The 26,889-nt window shown below is 41.3% G+C and overlaps 2 protein-coding genes across 13 annotated transcripts in view; one reads left to right on the forward strand and one right to left on the reverse strand.

The window, feature by feature from the left end:
- CD99L2 (CD99 molecule like 2) overlaps positions 1-8,481 on the forward strand; it is a 30,902-nt gene extending 22,421 nt beyond the window's left edge. Inside the window, exons 7-11 of one of the 2 annotated variants that reach the window (XM_038123123.1) lie at positions 329-391; positions 1,416-1,451; positions 1,532-1,645; positions 4,093-4,158; positions 4,596-8,481. In XM_038123123.1, the coding sequence (XP_037979051.1) occupies positions 329-391; positions 1,416-1,451; positions 1,532-1,645; positions 4,093-4,158; positions 4,596-4,660 (344 nt within the window). In that variant the 3' untranslated portion in view covers positions 4,661-8,481. The remainder of the gene's footprint in view (positions 1-328; positions 392-1,415; positions 1,452-1,531; positions 1,646-4,092; positions 4,159-4,595) is intronic. The other variant, XM_038123125.1, reaches the window with a different exon arrangement.
- A 2,556-nt stretch (positions 8,482-11,037) lies between these two features.
- Positions 11,038-26,889, reverse strand: part of MTMR1 (myotubularin related protein 1) — a 37,972-nt gene continuing 22,120 nt past the window's right edge. For all 11 annotated transcript variants that reach the window (XM_038123115.1, XM_038123112.1, XM_038123111.1 and 8 more), the window contains 3 exons: positions 26,223-26,336; positions 24,643-24,819; positions 11,038-12,302 (listed from right to left, as the gene is read on the reverse strand). In XM_038123115.1, the coding sequence (XP_037979043.1) occupies positions 12,138-12,302; positions 24,643-24,819; positions 26,223-26,336 (456 nt within the window). In that variant the 3' untranslated portion in view covers positions 11,038-12,137. The remainder of the gene's footprint in view (positions 12,303-24,642; positions 24,820-26,222; positions 26,337-26,889) is intronic.

A 26,889-nucleotide genomic window follows, 5' to 3' on the forward strand; every position in this document is an offset into this window, starting at 1 on the left:
TCCCCCACTCTCAGCCAAGGCTGACCGCCAAAACATTTAATGAACTGCTAAATTATCAGTTATTTGTGATTATCAGTCATCCTCACTCCTAAAAATCACTCATTTCAGTAAAAAAATAATACAGTAGCATTTAAACTAGTCAGTTATTACCTCTTCTATGACCTTAAAGTAATTCAGGGTTAACATCAGGTAACTGTGAGTGAAGCAGTACTGCTTTTTGACCAGTCCCAGTTCCCAAGGTGGGATGGAGCAGCCTGTGATCCCAACCTCTGGCACAGCTGTGGCTTCCTCAGATGCCAACCACTGTTTGTTGCTGTTCCTTTTAAAGGATTTTCAGATGATGACCTGGCCAGCATTGTGGACGGTGGCTACAGCCCAGACAAGAAGAAGGGTAAGTGCTGACCTAGGTGTGGCTGTTTTCTTTAGCAGTCATGGCTCAGGGCTACCCCCAGCTCCTGGAAAGAGCCCTGTGCAGAGCTGTGCTGACCTCCATGCTGGGGGCAAAAGGGCTCTCAGCCATGGAGCCAAGGGAAGACTTCTTGGCTTCTGTGGTCATGCCTGGTGCCAGCCATTTGAGATGCTTGGTTTTGATTCCATGGAGGCTCTGCAGCTCCAGCTGCCACCAGGGCAGACAGGACTTGTGTCTCCCTGTCCCCTTGAGGGCACCCTGGTGCCATGCGTGGCTACGTGCCTCAGTTTGCTTTTCACCTCATGACCACCAATGTCTGGAACAAGGGGGAAATCCAACAACAACTGGATAAGCCGTTCACAAGGATCCACAGCATTAAATATTAAAAGCAGTCACATAAAGAGCTGAACACCATGAGCCTAATCAACATTTAATAAATCCCTGTGCCAAGGACAAGACGCATCAGAGGCATTAATACAATGCTGACCTGCTTCCATAAATTCAGGATGTAAGTGACTCGGCAAGGACTGCAGTTTCCAGGGGGGAGCAGCTTCTCCTCCCACCCAGTTTCTCCAGGGAAGGTGATATCAAAATAGACTTCAATCCAACTGAGGGTTCCCTGACGTGATGGAGCTCAGCAAGTCACCTCCCTGTGGTGGCACCCATGTGCTGTGCAACACTCTGACAGCCCTTCAGGTGCTCCCTTGACACTGAACAGCGGAGGTTATCAGACACAGGCAGAGGTGTCCATGCAGAGGATCCCACAAAACTCCCCCCATGCACACACAGAGGGACAGGAGCAGCTTCAGAGCCCTCGGAAGCAAAAATGAGCAGCCCGGTGGAGTGTGGGGCAGCAGAAATGCTGCAGCCCGTGGAGGCAGCTGCCCACCCCCGGGCCAGAGCCGCCCTGCCACCCTCTCCTGTGTGTCTCCTCCCTCCCAGCCCAGCAGTGGGGGAGCAGAGGGCAGAGAGGAGCAGGGGCACTGATGGGATTGTGTCTCTGCAGGTGCCAGCGGCAACACCGACAACGACTACAGCGGAGGTGGGTGTCCCAGGGGATGGTGAGGCGGGAGGGGTGCTGGGAGTGAGTGCCCATCACAGAGCTGTCCCTGTGCCCCACAGTGGCAGAGACGGGGACAATCGCCGGCATCGCCAGCGGCCTGGCCATGGCGCTCATCGGGGCTGTCACCAGCTACATCTCCTACCAGCAGAAGAAGTTCTGCTTCAGCATCCAGCGTAAGTCCTTCCCCAGCAGCCCAGGGCACACAGCCAGCACACACCTGTTCCACCTGAACCCCCTGCCATTCTCCACCCAGTGCCCCCCAGCTGGCAGAACAAAGCCCAGCCACAGGTCACTGAGCCCCCCACGTCAGGCTTTGCACAGACAGGAACCCACCAGCAGCGGCAGCCCCAGGACCCACTGCCACCCCCGGGGCTCACACTGCCCCTCACACCCCACACAAACACAGCCCAAGACCAAACCATCAATGCCAAACACAGGAAATAAGAAAAAAAAATCCCACCCCAAAATAAACAAACCAAACCCCCCCAAATCTCAGCAAGCAGTAAAAACTCACCAGGATGCAGGGAAGGGAGCAGTGTCTGCATCTGGGGCTTCAGTCCACTGCACCCTGAGCAGGTATCTGACAGTCATTGCAGTAAACTGCAAATTAAGCAGCAAAACTTACCATAAAACACTTTTTGCATCAGCTGCCCCTTAAAGCTGCTTGGTGCAAGCATTGCAGGAGAGTCCTCCCAGCCTCAGCCCACAGCACTCACCTGACCGTGGTGGGCTCCTGCAGCTCTTTATGAGAGGGAAGTTACAAGCAGCTGAGTTACAAGCTCTTTTTTTAAATTAATCAATTGAAATCTCCTGTGAGTCCCATTTGCTGTGGGGAAAGGGTGTTTGGGGTTGGAAATTTCTGTCGGGATCGTGCTATTTTCCCAGTTGTGCCTGAAACAAACAGCATTTTGGTAAATTAGATCAGCAGGAAAAGTCAAATGAATGTGATGGAATGAAACACTCTTGTATATTCCCCCCACTTAAATGATATTTTGGCAAGAATAAATAATAAAAAAAATGGAGTAAAGGCTTTGATGAGGAGGAAGCTGAGAGACACAAAGCCCCAGAAAGGCAGCAGGAAATTAAAGTTAATTATAAAGGAGGATTAATTTAAGCCATCAGACATGGCATGCTGGGCTAATGTCAGGCCTTAGATGCATTGCAATGCATGACAGAAATCTAAGAGTCGTCAGCTGCTGCTTTTTATTGAAAAACATGAATTGCATTTGCTGTTATTCCAGCAAAACACGTCTGACCACTCACTCGACGCACGGAGGAACAGGCTCGCTTCTTTCTCTGTCCTTCAGCTTTGAGTCTCTTCCGAGGAGCATTTGCTGATGATGATTCCTCTAAAGGAGATGCACAGTGCTGCCCAGAACTCTCCATCCCACTTTCTTTTCTTACACCTCACCTCGTACTCTCCAGCCATGCCCTGGGCTGTGGCTCAGCCTCTTGGTGTGCCTGGGCAGGGTGGCAGCTGTACCTCTCCTGCCTCCACAGCTTGGCCAGCTGCTGGCTGCAGTGTCCCTGCTGGCATGAGGGCTTTATGGGGTTTTCTAGCCAGTTGCAGAACCCTTTTCTCCTGTGTCTTGGAGGCAGCAGCTGCCCCATTGCTGCCTAAGGCTGCCACCACGCTCCTTTGGCTTGGCCCTGGCACCATGCCCTGCCTTCCTCCTTCAGTGGGAGATACCAGTGAGCCCTGTCCAGACCGGGTGGTGAGGCACAGCCAGTACCTGCCACACCCCAAGCTATATTTAGATGTGCAAACAAGTTATAGATGCCTATAAAGTGTGTGCTGCATGGCCTGATTGCCTCAGGCTTCATTTGCAGACCAGCACCCGAATCCCCTTCCCTGGCCCTTCTCCAATGGATGCAACAGCTAGCACAGCGCTCCCACCTCTGCCTTTCCCCACAGTTGTCCTTTTGAGGAGCTGCTGAGGATGCCTGAGGTCCATGGCACACCCCAGCCTGTCTTAATTCACCTCCAGCTCTGAGCTGGACCACCCCCTTTGTCCTGCCCACCCTCCTGCAGCCACCCCTGCCCACCAGTGCCCAGCCTGGCTCCTCGGCCTAGGCTCCACTTGTTGATAACGTTAGGAACTTCTTTGCATTTCAATAAGGGACTTATTCGGGATTTGACACCCCACTGGGATCCCGCTTCATCACCACAGCCCTGCTCTGAACTGCTGCTCGAAGCTCTGCATAAGTGAGCTTTTAATGAGGCTGTGGCACATCTCTGTGCGCAGCGCAGCCCCGCTCGCAGCAGTCCTGTCCAGGAAGCCTTCCTCCCTTCCCCTCCCGCACTCCTCAGAGCTCAGCGCCTTAGACAGGAATTAGCTGGGCTGTCTCTCGTGATAAAGATGAAGCAGGAGCCTCAGACAAAAGAGCTGCTGCTGGAGCTGTGCCTGCCAGGAGCTCCATGGGCACTTTGAAACCCAGCAAGTCTCAGCACTGGCTGTAGGTTATGGAGGCTTCTGTGCTGCTGTCACTGCAGAGGAGGTTTCAAAAAGGCGTCTTGGCTCTTACAGCTCTGCGCCCATTACCAGAGTTTTTAATGCATCAAAGCAAGTAATTTTACTTTCTACCCTTCCCATCTAACTGTGTTTATTGTACTTCTCAGAGGGACTGAACGCGGAGTATGTGAAAGGAGAAAACATGGAAGCCGTCGTAAGCGAGGAACCCCAGGGTGAGAGCCTTGTATCCCTTACCCCTGCCTGCCTCCCTCCACAAAAACAGCTTTACCGAGGGACTCCCTTAAAGTCCCGGCTGCTGCACCGAGCTGCTGTGTCCCTTTGATGATGGCACCGCTTAGGTGATGCTGCAGCTTTTGTGAAACACCCACCACTGTGCTTTTACCCCTTTACTGCACACAAAGGAAAGCCTGGTACAAGCCCAAGGAGCTGGTGCTGCAAACGATGGCAGTTAACATTTAGCTTTCATGTAATCAGCCACTGAGAGTCTTGCACAAGAGAAGCACGATCCTTCTTTCAGTGACAGACAATCAGAGCTGCTGCAGAGGCTTTTCCAGTGTCACACACAATCAGCCAGCGCTGGGCACCCGTAGCTTGCTCCCTGGTTCCATCATGTGTTATTGTACTCACGGGTTTTTTTCTTTCTCCCCAGTTAAATATTCAGTCCTGGAAACGCAGTCAGCAGAACCACCAAAACAAGACAGTGCGAAGATATAAAGCGTGACCCAGGGCTAGAAAATAATCAGTCAGCAGCAACAGAGATCTTACGTGCTTGTAATTTAGCTTTTAATTTAATTTGACTCCAAAGCTATTTAATGTGTATTTAGGCTTGAACTGGCTTTTTATTGCTCTAGGGTTAGACTGGTAGCACGTGTTTATTTTTTGTGACGAGGTTTATGTTTACATTGAAGTAGTAGTGTAGGATTGGTGCGCGGTTGGATGGAAATCCACGGAAGGTACTTCAGCTGTGGTCAGTTTTCAAGAGCTCACAGGTATGAGGACAGTGAAGTGCCTGTAAATAGCAATCCAAAGCCAAACCCTGCAAAGCGCCTCAGCCACCTTCTGCCTTCAGCTCCGGGCAGTGTCACTTCCAGCGGTGGGGACAAAGCTGCACGTTTCCTGAGGGTGGATCGCAGTCCTTTGTGTAGCTACACCTAAAAATGAAGTGCCTAAGGTGGGTCCTTGTGTGGGGCCTTGGGTTGAGCCAGGTGACTCCCTGCTCCCAAGCCAGGAGTTGAGGATGCTTCACCACCACCACCCAGCGCTCGGCTGCTGACCAAAGGACCTGATTTTCACACCGAGTCCCAGATAGAGTTGATAGTCGTGTGTGCAGTGTCCACTTCTAGCAAATGCCATCTGAATGCTCCTCTGTGCTGCAGAGCAGAATGGAACTGGAGTGATACAGTTTGTTTTAAGCTGCGCCGGGGGAAGTTTAGGTTAAGACATCAGGAAAAAATTCTTCACTGAAAGAGTGATTGGGCACTGGAATTGTCTGCCCAGGGAGGTGGTGGAGTCACTGTCCCTGGACTTGTTTAAAAAAGACTGGGCATGGCACTCAGTGCTGTGGTTTAGTTGATGAGGAGGTGTTAGGTTAGGCCATAGGTTGGACTTGATGATCTCAAAGGTCTTCTCCAACCTAGTCCATTCTGTGATTCTGTCTCTGTGGCTTGAGATACCTACATAATTGTCACCACAATTAAAGTTGTATGCATATGGATGCTTTCAAGGACAGGTTCAGATCTCAGTCACGCTACAAGAAGAGACTGATTTAACCCAAAAGAAAATAAACAAAGCAGCTGTTAGGACCTGTAATGCTCAGTACAACAGAACTCAAGCTTAACAAGATGCAGTCCCCTCCTTATCAGCAACTATCAGGATTGCTCCCAGACACCCAGAGGCAGAAAAAGGATTTAAGCTTCACTCTTTGTGTCACTGGCTAACCTTTAAAATAGGCAGTACCTCCTGAGAGGTTAAATCCTCCATCACTGTCCTGCATGAGGTTCCTGCAGCTGCCTGGAAGCACTGGGCTGTGAGTGGTGCTCAGCAGGACACTGGGCTGCACTGGGACAGTGCACACGCAGCCCCTGCCACGCTGCTGAACTGCTGCCTAGACCTGACCTTCACTGTCTTGCAAGAATTTCTGTTTAGATTTCTAATCCCTCCCCAGCAACCTTTTCTGACTGCTGCTAAAATGTGGATAACTGCCACTTTCCAGTGCATTTTTCCAAATCAGTGATTGCTTAAAAAGCATGCTCTCAAGTGAAGGAAATTTCACTTCACATGGTGGAAGAGGTACTCACTATTTATATACAAACCTGAAACGTGAGCATTTTGCACGGGTTCGCAAATTCCGTGTTTGATGAACGTGTATCAAGAAAACCAAACCTTTCAGTAAGATGTACAAATCCACAGCTTTCAGGTAGACATGACTTCCAGAAGGCCTTGCCAGGAGGTGAATGAGCCCAGGAACATCTCTGTCTAACAGCTCCATTTGGAATGAAATTGCCTAGTAACTTGGTTAAGTATTTTGCAATAGCTGCACAATTCTTTATGCTCTTTTTAACACTTGCATTTTTAAAGCCTTATACCAGCTCTGGCAGAACAGCTACAGTGGTTTATAAGGTGTCTCACAACTATTCAGAATGCTTAGGCTACAATGATACTACTCTGAACTACTGCTGCTTTGTTTGATGAATGTCTGGAATAGGAAAGAAATGTCAATTATTGGTTCAGATAGTGGAAGCATAGGAAGGAGATGGGATGCACTGTTTGCTTACTCCCAGAGAAGGGCTTTCATGGAGGAAGAGTGCTCTGCAGAATTTGCAACAGTAGCTCAGGTGCCATCTAAGCCACAAAGCTGAGTTTGTGTATCTCCAGCCCCAAGCACCAGCACTTGTTTTTGCTCTTTGCCAAACACGTTTGAAAGCTACAGCATGAACTGTGTTTTCTGTAAATTATTGTAGATGAAGTGTTACAACAGGGCATTGATGATCACTAGAAGCTGTTCTCCCAGCTTAGATCTAGTGCCCGTAATTCCTCCTCTCACTTTGCCAGTGACCGTGTCAATAGTCAGTGTGCTTTAAAGAGTACAGCACCCACCCCTCCTTTGGGGAACTCTTCCACTAGGGCACAGAGGGAGCACAAGTCTAATTCAAAACACTACAGGTCACAAATTTAACAAGGAAAGGCAGCAAGCTGTTTCACTGGAACACCCACCCCAGGTTTTGGGACTCAGAAGCTGCTGCTTTGCTCAAGGCTCCTCTAGAAGTAATTTAAGTAGTTGGTGACTACTTAAAATTTAGCGTAGTGTGTAGGTATGTGGAAATCCATAAATGCACAGTGAAAGAAGTGTTCCCAAGTGAATAGTGACAGAATTCAAGATTTCTTTCTCTAGGATTTCAAATAAGAAAATACTTGCAAATCCTGCAGTAGAGAAATTAGGCTTTGCCTTCTCTTCAAAACTGAACAAATGTCAGAGTCTTGGTGATAAATGTCAGCAAAGGCTCAAATGGTTTTTTACTGCTGTTTGTCCCCTCTTCCATGTGAACTGCCATCAGTCTCTGAAAAACAGGGAGTTTATATCATCTGTATTTTAGGCATTATAGCAACTGAGAGGTTTCCTGTGTATTTTCCTAGTAATGATCCAAGTCCTGGAACAGCTGACCCAGCACTGACCTCTACTTTCATTTAATTACTATTTATTCACTTTAAATTGGGATATGGATTTTTTAAAAATCCTGCATTTAAGCTCTGTATACATGGCATGAACTTTCTTGTCCTTTATTAAAGAAGGCAATAAACCACTAGAAAATTGGTTTGCTTTTTTTTTTTTCATGAGTCCAAAACCTGATGTCCTGAGAGTTTTTGTACTATGTATGCTGTGAGCTCTTTTTCTTATGACACCTCACTTCTAAAGCTATTTTAAATGGCAATAAAATGATTCAGAAAAGGTTTGTCAAAGGTTTGACAGAGAAAAGAGAGAACTGAAAGAACTCAGCTGGCTCTTTTCGTGTTTATTCTTTCAATTACTTGCATTTTCCTTTGGCAGTACTTCATTTCAGATTCCTCAGCTGAGAATGCTCTGACACAAATTTCAGATCTTTCTGGCACCATAAACTCAGGCATTTTCAAGCAACCCCACTAATGAACCCTTACAAGTGCTCCACTGTCATCCTTAACTACTCATTTGTTGTGATAAAAGTGGAATTAGTCCATAATACTGTTTCGGATTCTGAAAAAGAAGGATGAGTTGGTAGGCTGGGGCTTTAAAAATTGCTTCTCTAACAGATGAGGCTGAGGAACAAATGAAGTTCAGAAACAACAGAGTTGTGAAATTAGAGAACTCTTTGAGTGAAGTTCTAACTTAGAAGCAAGACAGATTCCTTGCTGCTGAAGAAGTGACCTGTACCAAATGAAGGCTGAATGTTACGCTGTAACAAAACACATTTTGTTAATGTGAGTGTAAGGGTCACGGGGCTAAAAACCAGAATTTAACTACCTTTGAAAACACCAAATAAACCAAGTTGACTAGAAAGACATTTTAGACTTGATTTTTTTTTTGTGTGTGTGGGTTTGTTTGGTTTTTTTTTTTACATTGGAAATAAGCTGCAAGTGTTTGGCTCTATCCTTTTGGTACATTACCTCTTCTCTAACTCTACCGAAGACTTCATTTAAAAAACCAAACCAAACTGGACTGTGAGAAAACAAATACCACTATGAAAACTTTAATGGTAAAAATGGAGTATTTGCACGCACACACACACACATACTCACTCACTCTCACACATTCACTCTCTCCTCAAGTCATCAGCAGCTAAACTCAAGGCAGTGCCCTAGGTTTCCTGCAGTTTTCTTTACATGTTCACACCCAGTAGGATAAATCTCCCATGCAGTGCAAACTAAGCTTTGTATCATGATGTGATTTTTGACCACAGTTAAAAAAGGTGGTTTATATTTCAAAATAACTACTTCTGACTCATGTTTCTTAACTCTTTCCTCCCAGCTGCCCAAGATCTGGCAGTTAAAAGCTATCAATACCCTCTTAGTTCAGCAGATACGGTCTCAGCAAATGGACATTCCTTTTTGCTTTTTACCATAAATGTTTCACCTGGGGAATAGTCTGACTTGCCCATTTTACTGTGTCCTCTGTTGTGAGGCTTAGTGCACATGAATGAGAGCTCTTGATTCCTTGTTTTCAGCTTTTAGAGAACCAGATGTTCTTGGTGTTACTACATACATCCCATGAATTAGTACAGCTTCTCCTGGAAAATGAAAGCAATGAAACACTTCTTGTTTAAAGCTCTAACTCCTTGAGAAGGCTGCCTCTGCAGGGAACAGAACCAGGCAGTTAGGAGTGTTTACGGGCTTTAAAAGCCTTCTTCCATTTCAAGGAAACAGCTAAAAAAATACTCAACTATACAGGGGAAAGAAGTGTAAATTCAGCTCTGAAACAGGACTTAAAATGGCATAACCTCTGATGCTGATGATTCACTTAACTTTACAAGCAAAAAATGTGTCAGCTGGTTACCAAGGGCTTCGTCCCCTTCTGGGACACTGGATTCAGGTTGAACCCCCTCTCATATGCCACTGAGAACAGGAAAAGCCTGCAAGCCAAATGTAACTGCTAGCTGTCTTTGCACATTCCTTTTATACTGAGCAGTCAAAACCAAAAACCAAAGCAAAAGATCTAGTGTTTGAACCAGAGGTTAATAGCTCTGTCCAAGGTGCAGACAGGGAACAGGATTCTGCTTGTCTCTTAGCTAGTTCAATACTGCCTTATTGAAAAAGAAAAAAAAAAAAGAGACAGAATTAGTTGTTAAATCAATAGGAAAAAATCTGATTATCAGGAAGCAGACTGAATACAACAACAATCATCTCTTCAGTGTAAAGCTATGCTCCAGCTAGCCTGTCTGAGCTATGGAATACCTCTGAATATTTCTATGCTAAGTATGTACAAACACATCCATTGTGCTGACACATGGGACAGCAGGACCCTCCCCCAGAGCTCTCCCTGCACATCAGAGACTCACTGAGCTGTGTTGAAACTGGTGGATACACAGCCAGTCAGCTGAAACAACTGATATTCTTCTATGCAAAGCCAAACTCTCACAGTTCAGCTTTAGAAATCCAAGCTTTAAAAATCTCAGGATGCCCAAACTAGTCCAGTCATCGCTTTTGCAATAATTATAGAGAAAATGTTGTGATTATTAGCAGAAATACAGAGAAAAACTTCAAAAGGTTTTCTTCAGCACTGCATTTTGGAGATAATGTGCTTTACTTTAATATACAGTAGAAATGTCAAGGAAATCTGAAGTATGGAAGAGTTTAATTGAACACCAGCTCAACATATTTTGGCAATGTAAAATTCACTGCTGGCACACTGTTCAGCAGAATAATTTTTACAGGAAAACATATTTCATCTATTTATAAAAAGCCTGGGGTTGATTAAGAGATGCAACATTGCAAGGCTTCCCAAACTGTGTTTGTGTAGGTGAATATTTATTATAAAAAGCATTCACTACAGTAAAAAGGACATACTGAAATACCCTGCACTGCACAGTAAACATGTACGACTGGATACAGCACTTCAGCCTCTCCAGCTGAAGTCAGGAAGGTGCTCAGCAGCTCACTTGACTCGTTAACTATGTGCTGGGTAGAGTTAATGCAGAGACACTGAAAAGCGCCGTCGTGTACCGGGAACAAATGTGCAGCAACAGATGAACACTCACAGCCAGTAAAACCCACAATCACCACACAGAATCAACTGGCTCTTAAAAATGGGCTTAATTCTCACCAGCAGAACCTAGAGCAATACAAGCACGAGTCAAAAAGCAGAGCTGCAATATTTAAGTTTCCTAAGGAGAAGAACCAGATTTTCATGAAACACAGCAGGAAAACAATCCAGGGAAAATTTGCAGCATGCACCATTTCTAGGCCTTCCAAGAATGCCAGTGAGTAGTTTTTAAAAGGAGGAATGTTACAGTAATCAAATCTGTCCAATATGAGTATTTCTGGGGGGAGATGCAAGAAAGTTGGGAATGTATATTTAACATGACAACACAGTTAAATTATTACAGAAAAAATGCTAGTAGGAATTTAAAAAACAAAAAGCCAAGAGGCTTTATTTCAAGAAAAACAATTAATATCATATTATTCAAAAAACTTTGTCAAACAAAGTCTTTGCAAGTTAAGGTCCTCAGAAGGGTTTGGACAGGCAGGATCCATTTTCTGAACGTACAGCTTAAACCCACGGGAGGATGCATATGTTCAACATCACATACACATGGGTATAAACACTTTGCATTTTGTGTGTACACTTAGAAACAAAACACACTTCACAATGTGGAGCTATACAGACTATACAATTTACACTGCTGGGTGTCATTCCAACCCCAAATATTACCATTTCCTAGAAAACAAACTTTTACTTTGTACAAGACCTTGACATGAGCAAGTTTACCCCTCGCTCAGGAGGCTGAAACTGAACAATAAGCTAAACAGTCAAAAGACTTTATTTCAACTTGTACAAAAGGCATTAAAAAACCTAAAATACATGCTTTACCAAATATATTACATCATACAAGTCAGTGTGGTGTACTTGATAAACCCAGCTCAACTTCATCCACTTTTAATGGCATATTTAGTTCGAAATGTAAAACTGACTACACTGGAAAACATTTATTTTAAAATCAATTTCCAAGTGCATTACCTAAAAAAAATAAATTGCTCTAGCAAAAAAAAAAAAAAAATAGAAATATATATATCTATTACTGAGTGAAATAAGGAGCTCCCATTCAGAAAAACATTTTGTGTTCTGTGTAAGCATCATGTGGCATTTAATCTGATTCTCTCAACCAGGCATAGTACTCTAGACAATGTGTGAGGCATTTTTCTGTCTGCTTGGCAGATGGATTCCTTTTTAGAATGGTTAAATTGTTAGTTGCTCAAAACAAAGTTTAATTTCATGATTGGTGACTTAGCTAGAGTGTCAAAACACATGTGGGAACTGCCAACAAGAAAATACATCACATCTACTGAAGCTCTTTTTGGCCTCATCGTGATAGTATCAGACACAGAGTAAGGCATGAAGATCACAGCAATCACAAGTCACTCGCAATCCTTTTGTGATGGGAAAAGCATTTCACCCTCCTCTGTGTTACCTGACACTGATTTTTCACATGGCTTTCATTCCACATCACACAGAGGTGTGCACTGGTGTGGCAGAATGGGAAGGAGATGAGCCTCTGTCAGAGGAGGAGGAAATGGAACGCGTGGCAGCTTCCCGCTGCAAATCCTCAACCTTCTTCTGAAGCTCTGTCCTGATGGCCAGCAGTTCTTTAAGATTTTGGTGGATTGGAACCTGCCAGGTAAAGAAACAGAAGGCTTACTTTGACTCATAGTGAGTTACCTTTTCCAGCAATGTGTCGGCTGTTGCTTTCAACAACAAGGAATTCAAAACTTGTGAATTTCAGTATGTCAGTATTTAGGGAAGGTGTTTCTTTAGTCATTTGAAATGAAACATTGCAGGAAACTGTCCCTTTCTAACAACATAACTGGCAGGGAACCTATTAAAAGTGTTTGCAAATGGCTTTGATAGGAAATATACCAAATATACTCCAATAAGTGTACCTGTATCCCTTATCAATACCACTGTCAGCTGAACTCAAAATGCCTTTCTTGGGAATGATTTCTCTGGCCTGTTGGGACAGGACTTTATACAAAGAGTTAAAAAAGCTGGTTCCATATAGAGCATCTTGTTACTCTTCTAACCAGGCATCCTTCCAGGAGTCTGACCCCTTCCAGTGAGAAAAGCGCAGCAGCCAAGTGAATGGTGCCTGGACCTCCCAGAATCTTACTCCAGTAAATCTTTCACAGAAGTGCATTGTACCAGTGTCTGCTTCTGACATTACCCTACAAACATCAGAGATGCACCACTCTGCATCAGAGCCCTTTCATATTTATCTGAAACATTCAACTATACTGTGGCCAAAGGAAGATTCGAGCCATACTGGATTTTACAGCTGGATTTGTTATCTCAGGCAAGCAGAGAGAACCCTCCCCCTCTTCCACATTCCACAACAAGGCCAAAAAGTTTTATTGTAAGTTGCTTTTAATTTATTTTATCCTGTACAAACTCTAATTGTTTATAGCTTTTGGAAAGAGCAAGAGGGGAACAGAATTTAATTGCACTGACACAACCACCATGGGGAAATGCAGCACTATGGATTGCTAGATGAGTAATTTATACCCTGGGCTTCTGGAATCCAGGGAATTGCATTCACCCACCATCAGTTCCTGCTGCTTAGCAGTGATTGTTAAGGCTGGGATGCACACCTGCACATGGTGCCACGTGAAGGAAATAGCAAAAACCAGAAAGGGTTTTTCTTGCCATCAATACACAACCGAGTCACAACTTACATTTTTGTGAATTCTTGCTTTTTAAAGAACATACATCCAAAATCCATGCATTTGATATTGATTATTTTCAAAATCTAACACAGAAAAATACCATTTAATTTTTAACTCTTGTTCTAACTTAAAAAGATGAAATAGTACCAAAGGTCTTTTTAGGTCTACATTTTTTTTGCCATATAACTTTTTCTTGTTTGTGGCTTAGCCCATAAACAGAACTTCAGTGTATTGAGACAGCGCTGCTCCGAGTACCCTGGGAGTCATCAATTCATCCAGCATGTCATCTACAGATATTGTAAAAGTGTAACTTTTGGAGTCTTCAGCAGAACAATTGCGGCACACCACCAGCTCCCAATGACCCTGGAGCCCTGCCCTCACTGTGCAATGAATTCCCTCTCTTGCACTTTCACCCTCCATCCTCTATACAAAATCTTCAGCAAGTGAGGCCACAAATCTACAGATCTTCACTAATCAAACACAAAGCACATCCTCCAGAAAGCCAATCTCATTTTTTCTGAGGTAGACTACAGAAAGTAGAACACGTACAAACATGGCAAAACTGAGCCTGCTGATGAAGGTTGTCCAAGATGCTGTAATACACACTGTGGAAACTTCAAATTTTAGTAAAGATTGAGATTTCTGGAATTGGCATCCCCTGTATTTATTTTTCCCCCTCAATAAAAGACCACTTTCTCACAGACTCCTGTGGTTCTGATATTTTATGAAAATCCCTTTGCTAGGATTTTCTTCTCCTGAGAAGCTGAAGGGCCTCAGCTTCAAGTGTAAACAATTTTGTTATCTGCTACTGTGGAATGCAGCAGGTGCTTCCTCGATTGGTCAGTGTGGGATGTTTCTACTTGGTGACCAATCGAGGAGGCAGCAGCTCTCGGACTCTCTGGGAGTCACAAAACTTTGTTGTTGATTCCTTTCTATACCTGTCTCGCCTTCTGATGAATCTTTCTCTCTGTTCTTTGTAGTATAGTTATAGTGTGGTCTTTTTTAATATAATATATATCATAATATAATAAACCAGCCTTCTGAAATGGAGTCAAAAATCTCTCCTTCCCTTTACCAAGTCTTAACTGCCCAGAAGACCCACGGCAATAGACTCCTACTTCAGATTTCTTTAGGAAGACATTTTCCTGAAACATTTAGGTTCCTAAGAGAATGATTTACCATTGGAATCATCAGTCACACAGTGGCTCCCTGGGTCATGGGAGATCTGTACACTTGATTTCTGCACAGCTGAACCATGACTCAGTAAACCAGGCCAATTTCTCTCAGCCAGATTTCACATGGGCATCATCTGCTGGGTTCCACTGCAGAGCTCAAACACTCTCAAAAAGCAGCTCCACAAAACTGGCTTTCGGGGAACCTACCACAACACCACACAAAAGCTGCTGCAGGACTTGGCACACTCTGTAAAGTGCTTTGAGGAAGGAAAGTGTGGCTGCACCTCTCAGTCCCCCTGCATGCCCAGAGCCTCATTCAGCAGGCTCCAGCTTTGACGCAAGTGCTGTTCTCCCCACAGGTCCATCCTGAAGAGCAGAGCTGCCTTTCAATAAATTAGCTGAATAACAATAATGACATTTTAAAAGCCTGCGTATATTCAAGTCACACACAAAACTCTTCAACATTAAGATTGCAAAATTACGGTCTCAAAGAATTAGGAGGTGTCAGAATGAAGATTACTTCTCCAATCTCAACTCAGCCTTCCTGTACATCTGTATAAAATCATTGGTCAAATAAATATTAAAATACTAGCTTCCCCCTTGCATTCCTCATTTACTCGGTGCACAGGCTGATGCTACTTAATTAATGAGAAGTTATTCAATATTTAGTTTTCTTTGCAGTGTCTGACCTCATCTTTTATTTATTGTTCTGAATTTAAAATGCTAGTTTCCTTTTCTGTACTTTCATCTCATGTCAAGAAACAAATTTATTTCTGCAGCACCCTAATGAGGTATGGGAGTATTAACACTCTACTTTTACAAACAAGAATCTGAAGCCAGCACCTCCTAATTTAACAGAGAACTTGGGAATTTTGCAGCTGGGGCATGTGGGTATCAAGCAGGACACCCAGTAAATCAGAAGGACAAATAGAGGGATCATTCTGTTCCAGGTAAGCTCCCTTAACAACAGAGGAATCCTGCAGGAAAGGCAGGGAGAAACTTTACTTCTCTCAGGGGACAACTCTTTCTCTGCCTGCAGCCATGTCCCCTCCAGCCTACCTTCCCAGACTCTGTTCCATGGGTTGAACAGAAAGAAACACCTCCAGCACCCGGAGCATTATTCACTCCTAGCTTCTATTCCCTGAGACTGTATAAAATCCATCTCTCAGTCCTTTGATTTATTCACAGTTCTTGAGAATTCACTGAGATTATTGCAGCCTCAGACCTCCAAATTGGAGGAATTTCTTCTAGGATATGAGTGGGACAGTTTCTGAAATATAATTTCACTAAAACCTCATGTTTTCCCTAGAGATGGAGCATTTATAGAAAAACAGCCCCTTGCCCCAACAGAAGTCCTGTAAGTTTCCCAATATTTTCATATGGGAAAACATTTTTCTTAGTCACATTCCCATACGGAACTGAGCCTTCTTGGATTAAGTTTTACAAAACAATTCAGTCAGACACACAAACTTGGGGCCTCGATGCAAACCATTAGAGCCCAGCTAAGCTGTAAGCAAGGCAGAGTAGGGTCTTACAGTGGGGAAAAAAGAGGTCACCTTCAAAATATTTGCCATCTTTCAGTAAGGACATGTTAGATTTAAACACTGCAGGACAGTTCCACATGAATATCATCACACCATTTCATCTGGTGTAAACACCAAGGGTTTTTTCATATAATTCCTTTCCCAGGAAAAGATTCTTTTTGATTGCCATTAACACAGCATCGTGTAGATGCACACAATAAGCAACAAAATTCCAGAAACAGGTTTCAAATATCAAACTTCCAATACGCACATCAATTTCATGAAATAACATGCCAAATTCAGTCTAGAAAAATCTCAAGCAGCTGACAATAGCTGATTTTTTAGTAATAGAGGCTCCTGTTCAAATTACATTATCATGGGGTAAGGAAAAGGTGGTATAGGCAGCTGAAGTATCACAGAAGTTCCTACAAAAAGACCTGAAAAGCAGCCTGGCACGAGGATGGAGGAGGAAGAGTAAAAAGATAAAGCATCATGAATTAAACTCTGTCATGAAAAACATTAAAATTAAAAAGTCAGTTCATTTCCACGCTTTCTAAAGACTTATTCCCAGGGAGACCTGTTGCTGTCAGTGTATCCTCAAACCATCCAGTACAAATTCTTACAGATAACCATCTCCATTTTTGTCACTTCACCCTGTTCTATTTCATCACGAGATTCCTCTCTCAATTAAACCTTCTTCAGAAGGAAATGGGTCCAACAACCTTCACAATAACACCTGTAATGGCTTGCTGTGAACGAGGCTCTCCTTCACTCTGCCACTGTTTAGAATGAAAGGAAGTGGAAGAGTGACAGACTCTGTAAGGAACAACAAGTTTGAAGAAGATTGTTTATTACAAGATCTTGTTACCACCTTAACCCTAGAACTGTGTACTTGCACAGCACAAGTAGGCAAGCTTTTATTACTGTCTTGTTAAGAAATCATGTAATTGGTTTGCTTGAAATGAATTTGTTGGGAAGCTGACAGCAGCTGTACTGTTCTACTCTCTCATTCTGCCTCTCAATTAGGAGTGGAAGCTCAAAAGATGACTCTGGACCTATCACCCAGCTGCATTCAACTTATTTTTGCTGCTCTAGTCCACAGATTTTCAGCAGAGTATGCATCCTTTCCTTTGTCACACCAGTGTCCCCACAGTGATGCTGCCAGGCAACACTCAGCTTCTACAGCCATCATTTCTGTCCATAACCCAGCTAAAAGTACAGAACTATTTCTGCTGCATGAGAGGAGCCTACACAGATGAAACTCTACCCAGCAGTGCACCTACAGCTTGGAAAATTTCCTGGGCCATTGCTCTTCAGGATGTTTTTCATGTGCTATTTAAACTATAATCCCAATGTGCTGAAAAACAGTACATTTCAATTCTGTGATTTAACACACCAGTCCAGTAAAAATTAAGTAGAAGCATAAAGGTGAATGTACTACATACCTTTTAATGGTTTTTGGAGGGTGAACTTCATAAAAACAAAATCTGCTATGTACCATTTACAAGAAATAGAAATGGATTTCTCTAGCCACATAAAATTTACTATGAACAGTTAGAAGCTGATCACCCCAAAACAAACTGGCACTTGCATCTAATATAGCTAGCAACAGAACCAAACAAGAATATGGACAAGAATGTGGAGCTTTCCAGCAGCATTAAGTAGTGGGGAAAAGGGCCTGGATCCTTGGGAAGTCTGACCTCACTCCAGGCATTAGCCAAAAAGCTGGCCCAGTAAAAGCTGCACAAGAATCTACCCACAACGCTTTAGATAGACTTTTCACTGTTGGGGCTTTTTTGTTTTGTTCCCTCCCTCTTTTTTTTTTTTTTTTTTTTTTTTTTTTTGGTGTGTTTTTTTTTTTTTTTAAATTGTTACTGTAATATTGACTCAGGAATTCAGACTACATGCTGCTCCCCTACCTCATAACTAATTTTTCCCACCACTTACCCAAACCCTGTGCCCCAAGTCCTTTACTGGAGCAATACCCTCAGCATTAAATATAAGTTTTATAGACTTCTCCCTGTTGTCCATGATTCTGGCATCTTTCTGTTTGGCTTTAAGCTCTAACCAAATTTTGTACCATCACATTCAAATCCCTAGTTTTATTCCACTACCTCTCTGTCACTGAATTATCTTAAGAAACTAACTTTTTTTTTTTTTTTTTTTTTTTTTTTTTTTTTTTTTTTTTGTAAACAGAAAGTAAAAAGAATATTCAACTCACTAGGAAGATTTTATTTAGGGAAGCTCACATTTTTTTCCCGTTTTTTTCCCATTTCAACATTTCTCTAAGTTTTGAGTTCAACTTCTCTCCACCAAGCCCCAATTCAACATAGGACCTGATTCCCTCCTCATACATCCTATTCATTCACCTGTAGCTACCTTCAACTTCTGCAATTCTTCCCTGCTACTTGCTTCTTGTCCCTTCCCTTCCCTTCCCAGGATATTGCCCCATCACCCCAAAGAGTCTCTCCTGTCTGGTACGTGCAGTCTCTTTGCCCTGTAAGCCATGACATGATTCTCACACTGCTAATGATACCTGCAATATCTGAAACCCCATTCCCAACCAGGAAAAAGCAGCAAAATGCTGCCAAAATTGAGTGAGCCAAGTCACACTCTTCACTAAGGGAGAAGTGATTGTAGGTTTCTGCAAAGCAGCCAGTTCAAATGGGTGGTTGTTTTCCTCCTTTAGCTTCCTTTGCTGCCTGTTTCATTCAAAAGCAGGAATTTTTCCTCCACCTTAACGGTAGGGTACCTACTGCCTACACTGAGCAGAAAAATATTTACAACACTGCTAAAAACATTCTTTATTGCTAAAAATACCGTTGATATGGAACCATTTTTTAAACTGAATTATCCACATATATCAAAAGCAGGACTTGGTGCAGTGTAATGCTGAGCACATGCCACTCCACAGTTATGATGAATTATTCCTGCTGGGGAAGGATTTGAGGAAAAATAAAGTGGTTTTTTTGGTTTTTTTGTTTGTTTTTTTTTAAACTATGCCCACTAGAGAAACTATAGTTATGCTATACCATATACATACTACATCCCACATAAAAACCATCTAGACATAAGACAGCTTCATTTCCTCAGAAATTCAAGCCCTCCTCTTCACAGAATTACTACAGTTCACTTTCAGTACTTATTTTCATGTTTTCATTCCCAAGGAATCCTTCAGGATCCTGAAGGGCTTTTGGATAGCGAAATTTGTCAACACAAGGATGGATAAAAGAGAAATTATAATAGTTACTCACTTATAGTACCATCAAGTCTTAATTGGATGGATATCTACTGTGTGTTACTCTACTAGCTCAAGGACAGCCATTCACATGAAAATTGTTCAACAGTGAATGCATTTTGCCTTGTTCAGTGAGCACATTTTATCTATTTTACCAACAGGGAAGAAAAGCTGCAGAAGAAAATGGTTATTTTAAATTCATTGCTCAACTTAAGACTGTCAGTTTTCCAAAAACCTACTCCGTGCTTTGGAAAGACAACAATATCTTTCACTTGAGCTTTCTGTTCCTCTCTGTGAAGAACTGGAACTCTGACAGCCTAGTGAACAGGACACTCGTAGCAAAAGGCAATCTCAAATGATGAAGACAGCAATTTTCAATAATACTCAATATTTTCACACTTCTTGTAGAGGTGTGCTCCTGAGAGATCAAGCAAAAAGCCCTGGCCCCTGGAAAACCAAGGACAGAAATTATGAATTTTGGATAGCAACATACATAATTTCCCTACAGCTACCAGGTGGGAACTGGAAAAACTGATACATTTCCAGACTCAGGAAACTGTACGTGCAACAAGCTGATGCCATTGCTTGTTAAAACCTACAGCCCACTTAGATTTAGACATCTGAGACACGAGAGAAATGGAGCGCTTGCCCTTCAAAATGTGTTAGAAACTCCCAAAAATGAAGATTATTTGCACAGTACTAGCTTCTCCCATTCTGTGCACATTCTGATGCTCACTATAGGATACCAATTTCTTTTTCTTAGGTAACTACAGTTTCTTTCAGCATCCAGGATAAGCAGGTAGTCTCTATTTTATTCCACACTGATTGAATACTAAGACTTTTATCTGTAGATAAAAATTATTTGCAGTAAATTAGACTGGAAATCTTGACTTGATACTCAGCTAGAAAGAAACTACCAAGTACTGGCCAAAAGCTGCCTCATCTCAGAAGAAACTCTTTGTTAATTGCAGGGACGAAATCTGCTTTGCTAAGGTAACACCCAGCTGTCTAAGCCACAAGGCAATTCCTTCTCCTGACATCTCCTGCCTCACTCTTTCATTTAAAAAGAGGGACTCAGGACCAGCAATGCCAAGCAGTTCCAAAGCTGTATGACAGCTCTGTCCTGCCACAAAATGGTGGGAGATCAAATGTGTGGACTTTCAAAAATATCCCAATGTCAACTTGCTGGGAGGGGAACATCCCAGGCAGTGTAACTTAAGGCAGGGATAAATACATGAACACTCCATGTGCCAGACAGTAAGTTATATGCAGTAAGTTACACGTTATCCTGTTACATGCAGGATAAAGCATTTCAATAATTATGTTTTCCAGTTTATTGTCAGCAATTTTCCCAGTGACACTCAGGATCTTATTTGTTGTTTTCACTATACAATATTCTGTGTTTATTGACACTGAAGCACAGCTAACATCTGATTGCTCAACTGTTCAACACATCAAATCCTTTGGCAATAGCATCAAATAAAAGCAGCAATTGTAAGCTATTTATATACTTTACAGTCATTTCTGTGTATACTGAACAAACAGCTTTACTTATTCCTACCTTTCCCTTTCATGTCTTTAAGTGAGCTGCTAACCAGCCAACAGAATTTCCCTGACTCTTGCACAGAAGTTTTGAGATTGCCTTTATCAGATGATCCCATCACAGTAGCTGAATTGAACTTCTAGGTGATAGATGGTGCTAGCCTTTTACTCTGGATGACAGTCCACACACATGAAGAAAAGAATTAATTTGAAAAAAATTACAGGGATTTCTATGGTTTCAACATGAACACTGCGGCCAAATTTACAGAACAGAGCTTGAAGAAAAATAACCAGGCATATAAAAATAAAAAAAAAAAACCAAAATTAAACTAAGCCCTGTCCTCCAAGGGTTAAAACATAATTTCCAAGAAAGCATAAAAAGAACTAAACATACCCTAATGGACTTGCAAAATTTGGTGACTAAAATGCATTCTTTTCCTTGCCTCTCACAGCTTGACTTGAAAGGACTGCAACTTTCACTCTTGCTCTGCATATATGAATGATGGGGTATGTTAGCTCAAAAACACTGCCCCTGCAGAGATCACATTCATGGCTGTGTCCTCCCACCTTCCAGAGATGCCCAAGGAGACACCCAGTGACATCTGGCAGCCACAACTCCTCAAATCAGTGTCAAGAAGAGGATGAAATGACTACACAGAAAAGGGAAAAATATATATCAACTGAAAATATATCATATTGTATTCCAGACTAGCAGGGTCATCTGTAAGGCCATACCCACAGATCCCACACCTCTGTAAGAGAGCATGGAAAAGCTTCTCTTCCCCATGCCACAAATACAAATACACATTTATGCATCTCAAAGAAAGGGCAAATCTGAAAAAGGTCTCAGTCAATGAACTCAAACAAGACAGAACTTAGATCTATCTAATTTTCTTAGAACAAGAAGCCAATAATGACCTAACGCCTCCAAACTCAAATCAAAGAAAATTTTATTTCACTTAAGAATTAGAATGACCTTGCTGAAGCACAATTTAGCAACAAGAGATATCCACATTCAGCCTAGAATTTTCCACAGTATTCACTTCTCAGACTCCTGAGCTTTGAACCCCGTGGAAAGAGGCTGTGTGTCCTTAAGTGCACAAGATCTATTGCAATACAAAATAAACAGGGCTCTTGATGCAAATAAACATGATCAACACCACCATCTCAGGCCTCCACAAAGCTTAGACAGAACTGAAGTACATCATTCTAAGCAATCTTTATAGAACATAAAAATGATGGTAAACTCTGTATGTCCCAGAGCAATGAAGAATATACTCAGACTGTGCCACACTGGTAAAGGTTGAGACACAGATATTTGAAGACAGAGTACAATAATACAAAAAAAAAAAAAAAAAGGTTATATCAAGTTAGTGTTCAGTAATTTTCAAATTAAAAAAAAAATTACAGGTCATATATACTCATTTCCAATAGAAAAGGCAATGAAGTGCAATGAAACCTCTCTCAATCCATTTGAAAATCAAGTTCACTAATCAAGTGGAAATAAGAAAACCTAAAATACTGCCTCCAACCAGAACCTGCCCTTCAGCTTCTGTGAGATTTCTCTCTCATAGCACCAAGTTGGTTCAAAACAGGTATCAAAGATCCATTCTGATTATATTCAAAGTACTATTACTCATCTTCCCTTAAATTCATCTACTGGGATTTTTCTCCTTTTTGGTGAGCTCCTCAAAAACAATAAACATGGTTTAGTTTTCTAAAGATTTTTTGCACCTGATAAAACAGCACAAGGTTGCCTTGAACTAATAATCAGAGAACTTATTCATGTTAAATATTTATTTTTCTCTATATTTAGTTGAAAATCAAGAGAAGACATTAAAAGGTATTCAACAAAATCACCTTTTATCAGTAGGCAGGGATGCCCATTATTTTAATAAATCCACTGATTAAGAAATTTTTCCACTGAAGATAAGTGAAGACCTGCTGGGTGTCACAAGGGTCATTGCCTTTTTTCTGTGACTGAATGCATCCGAATGCTACTGAATTGGTTAACAGGGAGTGACACCAGACAATGCAAGCACAGAGGAAAGCAAACTTAGTATATTGTGATTGCAGAAAGTGTTTATTTACTTGCTTGTATGACTTTGTGCTTTCATAATTAGACTGGTGAATGCAATTCTGAAAAAAAAAATTGTAATTTCTGCTGCTAATTTGTCCAAGTAGATGTCAAACACTCCCAAATGTTGGTCATAAACATAAATTCAGGCCAGAGACAAGAAGAAAGGGATGATGTATCAAGACAAAATTTACATGGCAGAATTAAAAAGCTGAAACACTTTTTTGAGTTCTTCAAGAAAAGCAGGTGGCAGGAAAGTTAAGGCAGTTACCAGGACCAGCACATTTTGTTCCCTTCAGCTGTTGATGGAGGGACCTGCTCTAGAAGTGAATGAGTCTCGTGTGCCAGAGTGACTGAGGAGCATCTCCCAGAGAAGCAGGCAGAGCACTCAGCAGTGAGCAGAGCTTTCACTAAGACATGACAGCTCTGGTATTTCCTCATTATGTTATCTCTTCCCCAGCCTCCCTCTTTTGGACCAGGACTGGCTTTCATGTGGTTCACAAAGCCTGCTTGCTCTCAGGGCCTGGAGATCTTAATCACATACAAGTCATAAACCAACACGACTGCAGCTAGTGCAAACACCACCCAAATGGTACTCAGCAAACAGGCTGAAAGAAAGATGGTATTTTACTAAAAAGCAGCTGACAGTTCCACTTGAAAATTATATAGCCTAAAATACACCATCTTTCAAAGTTTTAACAAGTAAGAGAAACAAAGCAGCTCGGAGGAAACACCTCAGTGAGAAAAGCAAGCAATCCAGACTTTTCCAAGACCTTAAAAGGTATTTCTCAGAAACCTGGACTTCTACCAGTGTAGTGGCCTTGAAACTTACCTTGGAAAACCATCTTTTACAACAGCCTCTGACTTGTGGATGTCTAATAAATCTGAAACTCACATCTCATTCTAACTGCTAGAAGATGAAAGCACCTTTTGAGCAATCACTTAATACAGGTAATTTATCATAATATATTGGAGGTACCTTGGAATGTTACCTTAATAAAGAGATGGTGTAGCACACTCAGATATATTATGGTTGTGACACAATCTGAATGTTCTTCCTTCAGACTTCTAAGCATGAGAACATATGGAGCATTTGTCTGATGAGATTTAGAGATTTATCTGAATAGCAGACATTACTTATAAGAACAAATACTGGATGAATCAAGGAGCATGTATGGGGAGTGTTTAATCTTTAGTATGCCAGCTTAAAAGTATAAAAGTCAATTGAAAACAAGCATCCACGGGATGCTTAGTTTAGACAGCCTGCAAAATGAGCTGGTATAGTCCAGTTCTTTCAGAAACTGCTGCTGTAATTTATGTCAGTGCTGGGGAAAGGGCAAAACATGATTAAAAACAAAGGGACACAAAAACTAGGACAAGGTTAAGGCAATAGAAGTATTAAAAAGTGTTACAAAGTATTATAAAAGCATTATAAAAGTATTATAAAAGTAATCTTCTGACAAAAAAAAAAGACTGTTAATCATTACAAGCCAATACAGTGATACTGTAGCTGCCTAGTTTGTGGGTGACTGTAGAAGAAGGAAAACATCCTTTTCCCAAGTTTGACCACCTCCTGCATTATTGTCATGACGAACACCTTCTTCCCTATCAGCTGAAATATGTGCAACAGATGAGCACTTTTGCATTAAATGCTGCATTTGACACTAGGAAAAATAATAATTTCTCTTAATCTTTGTGACCTTCAGTAAAACATGAAGACATGTGAGAGCTCATACCTGAGGCCGCATCCTGGGGTTCCACCTGATGTAGTAGTTCACCCACAGCTCCAAATGGTTCAGACTGGCAACAGGATACAGGACATGGTTTTCATAGTTTACATAGAAGGGATTTGTGAATTCCTCTAGCTGGCTGTTTATATAGGACCACAGAGATACAGTCTTTGTGCTCACTTCCTGATTGAAAAAAGTAAAAAAAAAAAAAAAATCATAAGATGGATTGCAAAATTTTAAAATATGATGTTACTATCTATATATCAGTAATTCTTTCAGAATTTAACCTTATCTACTAGAAAATTACGTGCAGTCTGAGAATACTTCCAGTAGCTGATCACTGAACAGCCTTAAAACTTTAGCAAAACATCTGAACACTTATTTTGGTCCAAGGCTAATAGAGAAAGGAGATTTAGATGTATTATCTTCAGAGACACTAAGGCTAGTTGAGCAAAAGCAACCTGCACTGCTCATAATTTACAGCAATATGTACAGCTACTTAAATACATGGTTACACACTGACCAACTAAACTAAAAAGATTAGCTCTAACAAGAATATCAGTGAAGAGACAGGGAGTTTGGAAGATCCAAAACAGTGTCTGTGAAAAATAATTTTTCAATCTTCCCCCTCATACTATTTGCTCCTAACAAATAATTGATATTATGCTTTAAACTGACTACTTGTACCTTTATTTGCACTTCTGAAAGTTGTACTATTCTAAATTTAATCAGCATAATAATGGTTAGATCAAAGACTGGGAATCTGAACTTACATCAGATTCATCTTGCAAATTTAAACTCCTTCAGTATTGTAAAGCATGTGTTTCTACTACTGCTGTGTCTTAAATTGCATTTCTCTATTGAAAATTGCATCTGACTATTTATTTATTAAAGAAAGCTGTGTGGAAACCCTGCATTTGCTGAGAACGTTATTCAGCTCCATCTTGTGGTATTCACATGCAACTTTTCCCCTACAGAAGCAGTGGAGACAAATTAAAAAAAAAAAAAAAGGCAGAACTAAATATAACAAGGAATTGTAACTTGCTCAAAAAAATGAGAGTAAAAACAACAAAGCCACAAGTAAGCAAAAGTGCACTTGGAATAGCAATGAACTTCTATTTTTTTCTTCACAAACACATAATATTTAATTGAATCCTAACTTCAATCATTTAGATAATTTTAATTTCTGTAGTCCTCAACCACAAGTTCCATCCAGTTATGTCCTATAGTAACCTGCCAGGTCATCCAGAGGAGTTCCTTTGGAAATAATGAAAGAAATGCAAATATAATCTGATTATTACTATTATTTAAAATTTTGTGTTTTGGCTAAAAATACATGCAAGAGGACATACTAAAACCCTCAACCCCCCAAAGAGATGATAACTAAAGACACCTAAGTGTCACCTCACTTAACAGCAGGGCGTTCAGTATGTATTTGTCATACCATGAAATTTAATGTCTGCATTGTTTTTTAAGACTGAGACAAATATATTTAAAAACACAGCTCAGACATTCTTAGGTCATTTTCTAAGCATTTTAATATAAAAATCAGAAAATCAAGAATGTGCATTATACTAATTATTTACCTCTTTTAATCTCTCTTTTTCACAGTTGCATAAGAAAGTCCCGAAGAGACAACTATAAAGGTGATCCAGAATGGTGATCAAAAATAACTCATTGAATTCAAAGGCTGCAGGAAACTGATATTAGAAAAAGGGTAAAATTACTTTAAGTGTTATTTTAAGCAGTGTAGAAAGGAAGAAAATCAGACAAAAGAAGTAACCAAATCATCCAGTTAAGATTTTTGTCCTATTTAGGGATTATTTGCAGGAAAACTCAGCAGTTTCAGTAACTCCCACTTCAATAATTCATTTCACCTACATACTTCTCTACAAATACTTCTCAGAGCTACACTTTACATTCATTATCCAAGTATACCAGAATACAAACATTAGCTGATGTGAAACTGGTGATATAAAGCAATCCATTTTAAGAAGTTTTAACAGTGTTCTGTTCTACCCCAAGCCCTCCTAAACATATGGTTCATATCTCTTATTACAGAACAAGAAAACATTTTGGGGAAAAAAAAAGAAGAAAAAAAGAAGATAATGGCATTTAAGAGTTTTATTTCCTATTTCAACATGCAATGAATTGAATAATGAAGACTACTACACATACATTGTGCTTAACATTTAATTAAAACTTTTCTTTCACTTTCTATTCAAGTAAGTTACGTTTCTCCATTTCACCCTG

The sequence above is a fragment of the Motacilla alba genome, chromosome 4A (genome assembly GCF_015832195.1).
Source record: "Motacilla alba alba isolate MOTALB_02 chromosome 4A, Motacilla_alba_V1.0_pri, whole genome shotgun sequence".
NCBI lineage: Eukaryota > Metazoa > Chordata > Aves > Passeriformes > Motacillidae > Motacilla > Motacilla alba.